Source organism: Amphiprion ocellaris, chromosome 2, assembly GCF_022539595.1.
Source record: "Amphiprion ocellaris isolate individual 3 ecotype Okinawa chromosome 2, ASM2253959v1, whole genome shotgun sequence".
Taxonomy (NCBI): Eukaryota; Metazoa; Chordata; class Actinopteri; family Pomacentridae; genus Amphiprion; species Amphiprion ocellaris.
The window spans coordinates 30,076,612-30,092,037 of record NC_072767.1 but is presented as its reverse complement, the minus strand read 5'-3'; the positions used below and the strand labels follow the sequence as shown (position 1 = coordinate 30,092,037).

The 15,426-nt window shown below is 38.6% G+C and overlaps 1 protein-coding gene across 4 annotated transcripts in view; it reads left to right on the top strand.

Moving 5' to 3' along the window:
* The window catches only part of nlgn1 (neuroligin 1), a 427,486-nt gene that overhangs the window by 216,327 nt on the left and 195,733 nt on the right, over positions 1–15,426 (top strand). For 3 of the 4 annotated variants that reach the window (XM_055005278.1, XM_055005275.1, XM_055005285.1), the window contains one exon: positions 7,734–7,793. The exons of the other annotated variant lie outside the window; for it this stretch is intronic. In XM_055005278.1, coding sequence (XP_054861253.1) covers positions 7,734–7,793 — 60 coding nt within the window. The remainder of the gene's footprint in view (positions 1–7,733; positions 7,794–15,426) is intronic. 4 annotated transcript variants of the gene reach the window in all.

The window sequence follows — 15,426 nt, the reverse complement described above, 5'->3', positions numbered from 1 at the left end:
TGCAGCGAATTGGACTGTGATTTACACTTGGCTTTCAAAGTATTTACACAAAATCAAATATATGTGCATTTAACTAAGGGTTTCTAGCTAAGGATGGGGAAAAAAGGTGTTAAACTATGATGTAGAATTACAGATACGTGTAGAAGAGCATGTTTAAGGTGAACCAGAGTTTAAGTGCAAAATTGCAAAGTGAAAGTGAGCATCGTGTTGTAGTATTGGGATGCTAATAGTGGTCTCCCTCTTTCTATACCCAACCATCCACTCACTCTATCACCTCCTTTAGGTGTTGCTATGCTTTGTATGAAGTGCTTGTCAGACTGGAAAACAGCATCTGAAATTTTTCCGATGTTAGAATTGCAGCTCTTCAAAACAAACAGCCCAGAAAGCATTTCATGCAGTGGTTGGCCAGGTGTGCTCAGGCATAAAGATAGGTAAGACACAAACCTCTGAATCTCCACGCAGTTGTGATATGTGCAGATAAGTGAAGCACTATGGACTAGACATTGTCAGAATTCCACTGTTTTTCACCCCCTGCATTTAACTGAACTGCCAAACTTGTAGAATACCCACAAGTTTTAGGCAGAAAAAGAAATAAATAAATAAAATTCACCCTAAAGCAGGGTAGGTTGCTCCAAACAACTTGGATTTAGGCTGAAACTGCAGTAAGAGTTGAAGGCTTCATACCATCTGCTGAAGGACTCCTTGTTCTTTTTGTTTCTGAATGTAGTTCTTTATGATTCTGGCTGGACATTTGAGGTTGTTGTCATGTTGCAGAATCTTGATGGTATTGCATTGTGGGTGGATACATGTACCTACAATAATTGCATCAGAAAATAGGATTCGGATTTCAACTCTACCTTCAAGAGAAGAAATGATACAATACGGCTGATAGTGGTCAATGAGGAAATACTAAAAGTAATTGAAGCACAGCAGTGAGTTAGTTAAAATACATAGGTTGGAACTGCTTTGGGTTAGACTGGATAGTTTCCTTAAAACAAACTCAAAGTCTGTATATAATTAGAGGCATTCCAGATGATATACAGTTAGTTAGAGATGCTGACAAAAATCTCAAACACGTCCTTCACCCATCGACTAGACAATTCTTAACTTTAGCTGAGCAATTATGTCAAGCAAAGTTCCAGGTTTGACTATGAGATTGTGAAAACAGCACTTTTGGAGGATTCCACACTAATTCAACACATCTGGTGAAAATAATGGTCTGGACTGAATGTTTATGGTAAATTCATTTGTTCAGAGTGCATAAACAAATAATGCATTCATATTTGTTTACACCACTATTACAAAGGTGCACCTCAGTCTATTGTCAAAATGTGAAATATTTTATCAGTTTCCAGTTATCCCTGATTGGGCAGAGCAGTACGCATGGCAAGAGAATAAAGTAGATGGCAAACAAGTTACTACAAAAGGCAAAAAGGGAAAATTGTGCCCATGATGCATTTATGGACCGATACCACTTCCTTTCCCCAGTTGGCTTCACACATCATATGTGGAAAAAATCTGTACTCCTATTCTTTTTTTTTTTTTTTTTTTCTTTCCCTGGACAAGAGCCCCATCATAAAGCACAGCCCTCATGCTTACAGGGCACTGCTTAATTCTTCTCATCAGGGGGTTTGCTGAAGTGCATTAGACTCCAGTTTTACCTTGGGGAATGGATTCTGTATTTATAGTTTACAGCCTGTAGGGATTTTATCCAAGGTCAGTAGTAGATTACCTATTTGGCTCATTGAGCCGTGTGCTCTGTTAGACACCCCCCCCCCCCCTTTTTTTTTATGTGCATTGGTGATTGATTAAGCCAGTGTGTTTCTATGCCAGTGCGGCCCTTGACTGATGCATACAGAGAGCAATATGTATGTATGGATAGCTTTTGTGCAGAATGTGCGATCGATGCATGGACTCTCCTTGCAATAATTACCTCATCCAGGAGAGGGGAAAGCCTGAGGGTTGAGTGTGGGAGTGTGTGCGCATATATCCGTGCTTCCCAGCTGGGTTTTTGAGTCATGGGTTGTTGCAGTATCAGAGAGCGTGAAACTCCTCTTCATCAGTTTCCAATCAATGCTGTTAGTGCAGAGAGACATGAGGATGGAAGGGGGCGATGGACGCGGAGAAAACAACTAACTACAAAAGTCAAATAAAGAGAGAGAGTGCAGATTATATGGTGAGGGACTGAAAATCGAAATGTGATATTTTCATCACTGAGTGATTAACAACAATCACGGGAGAAACTGATTACATGTGCTGTTTCTGTTTTTCATTTAGGCATGGAATGGGAAATCGGTTTCATACAACTAGGTCAGTTTTGTTATTTTTTTTTGCTTCCATTTTTCTCAGTTCAAATTAAGAACATACAAATTGACTGCAGATATCCGAGAACATGACTACCTTCACTAAAAATAAACGCGAGCTATCAGGTGCCAAAATAAGGCAAGCCAAACATATTTGCATGACATATGACAAGACATTATGGCAGGCTGCTGTATTGGATCACTCTAGATAGTACAAGGTTGTCCAAAAAAAAGGTCACGGAGTTTATCTGGCATAATTAATTTGATACCCTTTAAAACAATTCAAAACAAACTAATTTTCCCTTGCTATAGTGAGACATAGTTGCTGTAACACCAGCTTTTACTACATTTCTATTAAATCCATTAAAACTCCTTTTCTTCCAATGTCTATGCCTGAAGATTAAAACAAGAGCAAAGATAATAATGCAACAATGGATTTTTACTCCTCCTTCTCTCCACACATGACAGTAATTTTTGAGCTTTAGATCCGTGTTTTGATGCCATGAGGCAATTAAGCCATTTTCCATTAAGATTGCACCTCGCTCACATGTACAAAGCAGTGTGGAAGAAAGCCTGTCAGCTTTTCAAGCCTTATTTACAAGAGGCAGAAAAGCATAGTTGAAACAGGGATATATGAAAAAGCAGGTGATGTTAGTAAGTCAGAGAAGGCAGCAAAAGAGATCAGGTGATGGGAGACGCAGAGAGTCAGACAGAAAGAGATGGGAAGCCTCATGTTCTTAATCACTAAATCAGAGTTGATGCCAGCTGAGACCTCAGCAGCGTCTGTGCTTGAGCTGCCCACACACACACACACACAACCACCTGGAAACACACACACTGAGTTTCGCAGTGGCAGGTAGGGGAGTGCGGGTCAGTGTCAGGGCCTTCTTGTCACTGGATAGTTTAGAATTGACACATGATTGCTGCATGATGTCTCTCTCTCTCTCTCTCTCTCTCTCTCTCTCTCTCTCTCTCTCTCTCAGTTCAATTCAAAGGGGCTTTATTGGCATCTCCCTCTCGCTGTGTCTCTCTGTATGAATGTGAATTTGTGTGTGTGTAATAGGCGCTGTCATGCTGCTGTCTTGTCGGCTCTGATCCCCACTAACCCTCGGTCGAAAAAAGATGCTCCTGTAATAGCAGCACATGTGCAAGAGCAGCCACGTCAGTCACATTCCCCTGATTCTTTTACCCTCACTGGTTCACAAGTTGCTCACACCTCACTCCATCCTGAAACTGTCTTCTTAACTCTCTTTATGTTTTGATTTATTTTATGCCGATGGTGTTTCACAGATTGTTTTCAATATTCAGGACATTGTGCTGAATAAAATATTTTAGTGCATCTGGATGATGGTTAAAAGTTTTAGAGCATTGGAAATACCTTGCACATTTGAATGACAGCTGTTTAATTATAATTTAACACACACCAAAACAGCTATTGACATATTGTTTTATCACTCAACAAATACCAGCAAAGCAGTAAAATCAGTAAATTTGATAAGGTTCAAATTGCAAGGAGACCCTCTCTTATTTTGACAATTTTGTGCTGAAGACTTCCAGACTTGTTTCCATTGCTCTCCACTGGAAAATGGTGTTACTCTCCATACTTTTAGTGAGTAGAATCATGTCCCCTGACAAGATAAGAAGTCCACCACCCCAATTTTGTTTCAGTTCCCGTATGCAAAGATGGGAGGACAAGCTGTAAGTACTCTTAAAATTTCCAGACACTCAGGTCAAAGTCAAAATGAAGTAGGTGGAAATGTACAAATGACATTCTAACATTTGATTTAAAAAAAAAAAAAAAAAACATAAACTATTTTCTTCTTTTTGCTTTCGAAGAGTATAGCTTTTTGTGCATGTGAATTCTCTGCCAGCCTACAAAGTATATGTCAACAGGAGTCCTCCCACAGAAAACATTACTCTTTACCTGCCACATTTGAAGGCTTTTCTTCTGTTCCTTCTCTACATCACCATGTAACACATTTGCATAGCAGCTAGTTTGATACAACCTCAAACGAAGATTGAGCAGCTGCTTCACAGTCTGGCAATATTTCTTTACTAGGTCTTCTGATACGTCTCTCTCTGCCTAAACTCAAAGATCTGAAGTTACATTCCATGACACTCGCTTTTGTCGGGTCAGGTGACAAATCAGAGCAGACTGGGCTTTTTGTACATGTACAGCACAAGAAAAAAATAGCGTGTTTTGGAACATAAAAGCATGTAAAATTTTATAGTGGACCTCAATAATAAAATTATAAATGTGTAAATGTGCATCTTATGAGCTATATAAAAAAGTTTTGTTAAGTTGTTTCAAATAAAGACAATTGAATCTGATCATGTTCTGTGAGATATGCTAGAAGTTTCCTGTCATACATACATACACACCTTATACCAAGAAATGTTCAGTCACTATATTACATCAAGGACTTTCCCAGAAATTGCAGGCACCTTTTTATGGCTACAACATTAGATTGCAGTATTGTACATATAAATTTTGACTACCAGTCAAAAGTTTGGGAACATCTTCTCATTTAATGTTATTTTCTTTATTTCGGTGATTATTTATATTGTAGATTCTCACTGAAGGCATCAAAACTTTGAATGAACACATATGGAATTATGTAGTAAACAAAAAGTGTGAAATAAGTAAAAACATGTTTTATATTTTAGATTCTTCAAGATAGCCACCCTTTGCTTTGATTATTGCTTTTCACACTCTTGGCCTTCTCTCACTGAACTTCATGAGGTAGTCACCTGAAATTATTTTCCAACAGTCTTGAAGGAGTTCCCAGAGATGCTGAGCACTTGTTGGTCCTTTTGCCTTCACTCTGTGGTCCATCTCATCCCAAACCATCTGGATTGGGTTTAGGTCAGGTGACTGTGGAGGCCAGGTCATCTGATGCAGTTCTCCATCACTCTCCTTCTTGGTCAAATAGCCCTTACACAGCCTGGAGGTGTGTTTGGGGTCATTGTCCTGTTGAAAAATAAAATGATGGTCCAACTCAACGCAAAGCAGATGTGATGGCATGTTTCTGCAGGATGCTGTGGTATTCATGCTGGTTCAATGTGCCTTCAGTTTTGAATGAATCCCCAACAGTGTCATCAGCAAAGCACCCCCACACCATCACACCTCCTCCTCCATGCTTCACGGTGGGAACCATGCATGTAGAGACCATCCGTTCACCTTTTCTGCATCGCACACAGCAGGTGGAACCAAAGCAATATAAAATATGAAGCATATTTAGAGTTATTTCACAATTGTTTGTTTGCTACATAATTCCATATATCTTGCTTCATAGTTTTGATGTCTTCAGTATGTATCTACAATGTAGAAAGTAGTAAAAATAAAGAAAAAACATTGAATGAACATTCTCATTCATTTGAATGAGTGCAGCGTTTTGTGTTTCCCCTAAATGTATTAAAGGTCAGGACAAGTGCAGTGTGTGGTTTTGTGCTGTGTTGTCTGACATGCATTTGAAAAGATGGTGAGAAGACAGAGTTCAGGACGTTAATGAAAGAACAAAAAATACATTCTGTAACATTTCATGAGCACAGAGCCTTTTATGACTCCATGTGGTCTATGCTAAGAAGTTAACATGAATTCCCCACCATCTTTATTTATTGTTGTGACAGTGCTCACTCTGCTCTATACTCCATAACCAGGTTACACATCTCTAGACGACATTTGCTCGGTGTTTCTTAGATGTTTCACATTTTAAAAAAGCCACTCTTTGGTCTTGGTGCTTATTCAGCACATTGAAAGAACGAGTCAGCTCTCGCTTATGAAATTGCTTGTCAGATTTACAAAAGAGAGCTGGGAGAATGCTGCAGGACAGAATGATATGCAGGAAGCCAGGATCCTTTTTTAAGTCACTGGGAGGAAATCATTGGCCTTAAAATAAACCACCAGGATGTTGAATGATGGAGGAGTTAATACTCATCAGCGTGAACTACTGACTAGAGCTATCTGAAAGCTTTTCATTCATTCATGTCTGATTCTCATCAGCATTTGAGTCAGTCAACACAGTTAGTGGATTTTTTAATGTTATTTTTCTTCTTTCAATATGGGCCATTTCTCCACAATAACGTTACACAGGATGTGCTGTCGTGTTGGTCTCATGAGGTCAGATTGTAGTGAAGCAGATTTGTATTGACATGCTGTTTAATTTTTGGTGCGGCTAATTAGAATAACATGCACTGATGGCAAGTTGAAGTCCTCTGGCATCACATGTTGCTTTAAATGTGTGAATGTGTGAGCGATTCTGTTCTTATATGTGTCATGTGCCATGCGAGCATACATCCTTTTCCTCAAGACTGCACGTTTCTGATCCTTTATGTAACTTGTGTTTGCATCAGTGTGTGTTTTCATGGTGTATGTGTGTGTGTGTGTGTTTGAGATGGCATGTGTTTATGGGTTTGTATGCACAAGAAACTGGTATTAAAATGACAAATGGTTGTTTTTTAGAAAGAAGCACCTGACCACTTCCCCTGTCAAACTATTCGACCAGGCAGCTAAACACAACACGAATATGGAAAACCACACCGAGAACCACATGGTTGACGAAACTGCACAAAATTTTGGGAAATGTGTTTTAATTGATGTCGATGTCTGCTTGAATGCGAGATCCAGCAGCAGGTAACCACATATGTCCCAAAGCAACATTAAAATTAATGTTTCTGGTGTACTAAGAGCAACCAGGAACACAGTTACTGAGCTGCAGATGTGTTTTTTTTATTTTTTTTAATTATATATTTTTTTCACATTTGTTGGTACAGAGCCGGGTGGACTCTTTTCCCGTGTTTGCAGTCTTCATACTAAACTACAATAGTACTAAACTACAAAAAGTACAATAAAGAAATGTGTACATTTAAAAAAAAAAAACACAGTCATCCAAAAACACAACATGGTGGGGTTGTCATGTGCTTCTATTAAGTGCTCTGCTCTTTAAAATGCTGCTTCTTTTACAGCTTCTATTTTTTATTTTTTATTTTTTTATTTCACAGCTACACTGATCACTTCCAATTGTTAACATAATGTCTCTGGAATGTCTAATTTATGCTACTATATGCACTGTTTAAAAAAAAAAAGAAAAAGAAAAAGCTTGATGTCTTTTGATCCTAAGAAGTTCAGTTAATTTTTAACTGAGAACTAATATTTTTTTGCCTCTTTTTTTAAGTCCCTCTTTTCTTGCTCTTTAACTTTCTTAAATGAATTCATGTACAGTGAATTACAGACATGTGAAATGGACATTGTGGTAATGTTTACCCTTGTCAATGTGAGGATTTTTCTTTAAAAAAAAGAAAAAAAGGAGGGGCTATAAAAAACAATGATTATTGAAAAAAATTTTCTTGTCTTTTGAGAGCATCTTTTGAAACCTGTGTGTGTTCTTGATCACCCTGTTTTCCTCCATCTTCTCCTTCTTGGTCCTATAGGTCCCCTTACAAAGAAACACACTGATGATTTAGGTGATAGTGACCGCACGGACGACGAAGGTATTTTTTCCCCCAATGCCAAACTGATTTGCATGACAAGGGAACCAAACTTACCCTTTCTCCTCCAATTTTTATCTTCTTTGATTTTCTTACATTTCTTGTCCTTTTTTTGAAAGTGATGGACATTTTCTTTTTGCTCTTTACTCGTAAACTCTCTTTTTGGGCTGGATGTGTTTTGTCCTTTTCAGCTTGATGTCTAAAGTTTACATGTCTCCTACCATTCTTTGATATTAATATGTTAACATAGATTCTCTGCTTGGATTTGCTGTTTCCTTTACCTTTTCTTTACTTTTATATGTTGCATCCCACCAGCAGATAATGTAACTAATTAACCCTTAAGCCAGCTCTTAACACATTTTTGCATGTACTTTTTCTTTTAATTCGCTTTGTTTATAAAATCTGATCATGTTCAAAAGTTCGACCACTGGCTGACAGGTTTGCATTTATACTAACGCGAGGACCTGTTCACGTTTTGGGCATCAAACCGCTGATTTTTGGACACACAATGAGTCAAAATCAAAATGAGAATACCCACCAAAATGAGTGTAAGTATCTTTCGAAGCCCTGGTTGTTTCAGAGAGTGGGTTGCTATTTCTCCTGGCATGGTTTCCTCTCCTACAGGGCAAAGTTGGAGCTAATTTACTGCACACCACTATGTGAAATTAACTTCCCGGTCAACCACTAATAGTGACGTTTGGATTCACACTAAAAGTCCCAAGCTGCCAAATTACTGTTATTATTTTTTTTTTTTGTTTGTTTGTTTTTTTTTTGTTTGTTTGTTTTTTGTAGGTACATGATATGCTGATTGGCTAGCAGACATGACAGAAACAGTCATAATAAAATGAGCAAGCCCCTGCATAGAGTTGATTTCAAGTTTGAAGTTCTCATCTGAACTTTCCATTTCAGCACTTTTTTGAGAAAAAAGAGTTGAAACATCACACAGATAATCTGCTTTTATCACTTGGTAATTGCAACGGCTCAACTGCGTTGGCACTGTGAATACCACGTTTTCTAATTTTGCAGACTGAGAAGATTGTGAGTGAAATCTTGAGAGACAAAACTGCTACAGAGAAGGAAATATGTTATTTGTGAAAATAAATCTCCGGTGCACCAGTTCTGCGAATTGTAGGAGAAGATGGAGTTTATATTATGATGATTGATCATGTTAGTGAGAAGTGGAGTAGACAGTCTTGCAAATTTTGATGTAGGCACACAGACTTCTAGCATTGTAGTTGCTGCACTCAACATCATTCTCAAAACTGTAATTATCTGCTAAAGACCACATGGTGCCGTGAAAAGTTCTGAAAAAGGGAATATTTTAGTTTAAAATAAAAATAGAAATGAATAAATGAAATGAATAAATTGGTGTTATTACTGGTGGAGTGAGTCTCAACAGGGTGAAACATGTTTTAGCTACTTCAGCTTTCAAATTAATATAAACTAATGTATTTACCCAAGTAGACTGGTTCATGTATGAAAAATCTAAAGAGTGCTTCATAACTGTAGATGTCAAATATATGTTCCACTGAATGTTCTTTATTTTAATTATTTTCTTTATCTGTAAAATCTAGCACTAACCTTTTTTTTTTTTTGATCGAATGCCAAACAACAGCATATAATATTCAAGACATATTAGTTACCTCACATATGCATGACCCTATTCAGTCAAACTTGCTAAACATTTGGAAGTAAATCGCATGGTAACACTGAGCTATCTGTTCTGCACACATTGCTATAAACACATTAAATTCAGATAAAATGTGATGGAAGGAAATTACCTTTCAATGGCAATGCTTTAAATGCATTTCATCCTATATAAATACTGGGGATGTACTGAAAAAAAAAGAAAAATAAATAATAATACTAAAGAAATCCAGAGGATGCCGAACAAAGACTATAGGACTGAAATGCTGTAGTTTCTCCTTTTGATATTAAAATCCAGTGTTGTTTGAAAGCCATGACAGTTGGCTTGAAACCTATTAATCTCAATAACACACACACAAAAAAAGAGGAACCTTAAGTCATATTAGAAATAAAGTGTCCTTGATAAAACCACGAGATAGAGTCATTTCCCCTCAAGACCACTGCATTGCAATTTTAATGACAGGCACAAAGTCTTAATAAGGCACCTCTACTGTATAATGTGACGAAGTAAACAGCAATTACATCCAAATATGACTCACAACCATCCGGATCCCTTTGATCTGTGCCATCATGCTGTTTTTAGTGGGAGCGCACATGCCGCAGACACACACAGGCGCACACACAGGCGCACACACACACACACACAGGCGCGCACACACACACACACACACACGCACACACACACACACACACACATATACCAATAAGATTAGAGAAAGTCACACAGCTCACACAGATCTATTCAATGAAATCCCAGCGAGCTTCAAGTATTATCTCGATAAAGGATGCAGGGCAGACAACTAATCCAGTTTAATATAGAGGAAAATATGCTCGAGAGCACACACACACACACACACACACACACGCACACACACATGCGCACACACTCTGTTGAGCCGACTCTGATCAGCTCAGATTCCCCTCCATCTCTTCCCGCCTGGTTCCTGATGCTCTTAGCCTTTGACCTCATGTTGCCTTATAGATGTAGACTCAATGAGGACATCCCCCTCACCTCACCGCCCCTCCCAGCCCGGCAAATCTTACATTTTACAATCTCTTTATGCTCAGTAAAGCTGGTGTTTGTAATCCTTTTTGTGCTGGGAATAGAGATGTAAACAGCAAAGTCCCTGAGAGCTGAGGATTTGTTAGAAGCTCCCGTTTTTACAGCAAATCTTGCTGGAGTGGTTAAAGAGTGGGTGCGCACAAGTGGAGATGTCGGAAACGGCGGTATCTACACGATTCTTGTGGGACCCTTGGCAGCGTATATAAAATATTATACAGCGATACCTGTGGGATATTAATCTTCATATACACTATGGATATAGTATATAGATAAAGAGTGTCATGGGTATAAGGATATAGATTTTGCTGACACTGATAATACAATTCTGGAGCCAAAGCAAGGATCATAAATGATCAACTGGGGAATGTGTTACCTTGTCCCACCCAGCTCAAGCTCGCAACTCACTCTGGTGAGGCTTTTTGACACATACTTTGGTTAAAAGTGAAACCACCTTTATCGCTACTACCTGACATCTTCCAAATGACAATACAGCGTTTATTTTTGATTGAAAACAGCAATACGATGTAAGGTTCAAGCCTATCACTAATGACTAACCAAATCGAATAACAAGAAAACAAACTGTTTGTTAGTACAACTTTTCCAAAGCCAATTAACATGCAGATTTGTACATTTGACATATCTGTGGCCATGTGAAAGTCAACAAGTCCTCCAGTCGTAATAACTGTAGAGGTTGTTTGTCCTATGAGGGTATTTCCAAAACTTGCACCCCAATGGGCTTCGAAAAATACAACACAGAAGTTATTGTTCACTTCTCTTTGGTTAGTTTTAGAAATATAAAAAAGGTAAATTCATCTTGGTTTAAGGGTTTAAATAGATAACCCTTGTTATCATGGTTACAATAATGAAGATGTAGCATCAGTTTGAAATGGGAAATGAACCAATGTTCTAACCTGATATTGCAGAGAGTTTATAAAGAAGGACCAAAGTCCCTTTGCCATTTAAAACTAGTATCATATATACACAAAATATGATTACATGCATCGAAGCCAATCTAAATCTGATTAAACTGTTTTAGTTGACATATAATTTTTTGAAAATACACACTCAGATTTCAAAATGCCAAATGTAAATATGCTAAGGAAATTTTGACTTGCATATGGGAGATTGGAGCAAATATGCTGCCATGTTATTAAATATTACCATGTATACCGTTTTGAACGTGCTAGTTGATGGGGTCTCTAATGAGTTACCTCAGCCCACTGATGACACAGGAGCATTTCATCTGGAAGCATTTCAATTAGCATTCACCAATGGGCCTCATTTTGTTTCCTGATGTTTTTGCTGAGAATCTCCATGGCTGTGTTCCCTGCAGCAAAAACCAGAAGCCAGGATTTACAAAAAAAAAAAAAAAAGAAAGAAAGTCTGCTCCCTGTGACTGTTGTTGGTTTGATAAGTCCTCTACACCGACATACAGAGAGGATACCTAAGTTGTTGCAACAGCCCGGGGGCATCTCTCTGGGTTTGCTCAGAGAAATCTAAAGCACCTAAATCTCTTTGATCATGGCCTCATCCTTGAGGAAGCAGTGATCTACTCCATGTTGGCATGGTACCTATCCTCTGACAAACCCTCCCTCACCTGCACTCATCCCACCAAAGGCTTCAATGGTCAAATCACGACAAGATTACTTCTCACTTTTACCTAAAGCAAGCTTTCATCTTACTGCTCGTTGAGAAAAAAGAAAATTCTTGAGGATAGTTAAATGTGCCTTCCTGGTTGCAAATGTTTTCTTGACAACTGAGATCATTTAAGGTTACTTCAAACAGAGAAATTAGATGACATAGTGACATTACAATAATCATGTGAATACTGGTTGTTCCTGCCATCACCCGAAATGCATCATTGACCCACTTCATTCAAGTTGATGGAAAGTGATGAAATTTTCAATCAGCTCAATGGGGAGTAATTGATAAGTTAGGGGAATGAAGGGAGAGACTGGAGTTTAGAGGCTTTTTTGGCTTCGAGTCTTGCAGTGGCAGCCGATGAAGGATGCCAGGAAACCACGGCGAGAGCAAGCTGAAAAGCATAAACTTAAAACCTCAAGGTACAATGTGTTCAGCATACACTGGGACTTGTTTAGTCAGTAAATCCAGGTAAATTCAGGTAAATCCATCAAATGCTCAAACATTGCCAAGGCAATTTTATCCTAACCTCACCTCATTACTGCTGACCTTCAGCGCAGAACAAAAAAGAGGCAGTTATAACAGCCACTCTGGATGTATCTCACTGCAGCAGAAATTAATTAACGTTTCCATGTAATACTTGAGAGCACATATACACAACAGTGTCGTGTCTCACAGCTTCTACAAAAAATGTAGGAAAAATCAGCCATGATGCGTTTGCTTCAAACAAAAATGCATTATTTATAACCAGAGAGCCACAACATTAAAACTACTCATATGGGTTCCCTTCGTAGTGCTGAAACAGGTACTGATCTGCATCAATATTATCAGCATCTTGGCGCGTCAGTTGCCCTTTAGTTTCATCATTGTCATGATCGCTGCTCTTGGCTGTCTTCATCATCATCGCATATGTCGTCGTGACTGCAATGGGCATAATTGTTACCCTATTCAGATGTTATCAGCCCATTAAATGACCATTACCATCACATATCATTCCCACGCATATAGGCCAGTAATGACCTTCTCCACCTTCTAGCAGGCTCAATCCACCATTATCATCCATTCTGATCACTGACAAAGGAAAAGTCACCACAATAATTTTCGTGAACTTACATACAAAATGGAGCCTTGCAATGTATGCTATATGAATAGCACCAGTGCATACTTTAACCCAAGCTATGATCCTTTTTCTAAACCTAGCCAAGTAGTTTTGGTGCTTAATTTTCACCAAATATTGAATGAAAACGCAAGTAAACAAAGACTGAAAAACAGCAAATCAAAGCAAAAGTCCAAGATGATTTAACTTGAACTCGAGTTGCCTGGATAATAGTCCACTTATTTACGCATCCATCATTGTGTTCAAATTCCAAATTTAGACTTTTTTCCCTTTCTAAGTGAAAAATCTTAGCAGAGAAACATCAACTGAAAACAGCCTACTGAGCCAATGAGAAGGTGGAGGAGGTTCCTCACTGGCCCATGTTTAGGAATATTATGCAATAATAATTGTTTCTTAACGAGCTAATAACATCCAGATCAGGAGTCAATTTCAACGCATCAACCTTGCAATGTGTTAGGTTTTGTTGGCATTATTTTGTTCATCACCATCATAGCTGTCGCTATTTCTGTCACAGAGATCATCCATATGATTGTGGTTGTCATGAGCTTTATTATCAACACCATTAGCATCATCAGCAGTGTCATGATTTGCAATTACCATCATGCCAACCATCGCGGCAGATGCCACAGTATTATAAAATTGTCTTCACTGCCATGACTGTCATCATTATCAACATCATTACCAGTATAATCACTATCATGATTTAAATTAACATCATTGTCACATGTATTTCTATCATCACTGTCGCCATTAGTGTGACTTATTTCATTATCATAGCCAATATTATCATCACTGTCATGGCTATCATCGTAATTGTCGATTAGATCATCATCCTCACCACTGTCATCATCATGGCTTCAAGTTATCATTTTCACCTCTGTCACTGTCACGCCGAAATCTCTATCAACCATCACCACATTACTACCATTGTGAACAAATGTTTAACAATCACCACCATTTTCCATAATTTGCATGATTATTCGTTCTTTCCGTCGTCCTTCCTTCCCGTTTGCTAGGCTGCACACATATCCATACTGCGACGTACAGGCAGACACATGCGCACTTGCCATAATCCCCTGACCTTTTTTGTCAGGACTTTCTGGAAACCTTCCAGAGGAGAGTTATGATGTGCCGCTACATTGTGGCCACTGCCTGCTGCGACAGAGGGAGCAGAGCAACTAAGAAAAAAAACGCCACAAAGGACGGCGGATGATAGAAGTGATGTAATGGCCTCCGCACTGCGAGATATAGAAGAAAGGACAAACACACAATCCAAGGAGACAGCATTTCACCAAAATGTGTCTCATTTTAATTTCCTGCTAGAGTTTTGTGTTCTTTCCCCCCACATTTCCTTTTGCCAATCGAGCGTAGCAGGTAATGTCAACTTTACATTCTCCATTGGGAATAAAGCATTTGCTGCAGTTGTCCAACAAACTGACATTATTCTAAAGCTTTAAGAAAAAAAAACAAAAACACACAAAAAAACCCAAATTGGAGTGTCATTACAGGAATCATACCGCTATATCATTTGTAGTAGAGTATGGTGCACTTAAACCCATTTTAAAACCAGTTGAAACACCTTAATAGCAGTGTTTGTTACTGCAATTAAGTTCCATCAGAGCTCATGTTTTTCCTTGAGGTCTTTACATAATTTAATTGTCTAGCCCTTTGATTTGGAGTACATTAAATACACAGTGTGGGAAAACTTTCAGACACAAACACTTCCTTTTCCCTATCTTACTCCCATCATGATTGAAGACCTTACTTTTTCTAATGCTTTTGTCTTGGAGGTAACACTTTACTATTTTCTTGGTTGGTTAATTTTTAATTCCCAATAGGCTCACTGATCTCTCTCTGGACCTGAGTCCCTCACTGGTAAAAAATCAGTGGGAAAACGATGTGTGCCGCTACATGTACTGATGGAGATAGTTAGGAAGCAAGATGAAAAGCTTCATCTCTCGGAAGCAGAAGATGAAAGCGAAACCTTGTTTTGAACGTGGGTTGCAGCATGTTGTTAGATCTCTCCAGCTCTTTTTTGCTCGCAACCCCATCCGCATCAGAACTACGTCAAGGGCTAAAGCTCTACAATACAGCCCCCTCCTTCTTCCCTTCTAATCAGTCAGTTGTAACACATTCTAATAAAGCTAATTCTGCTGCGAACAGCAGGC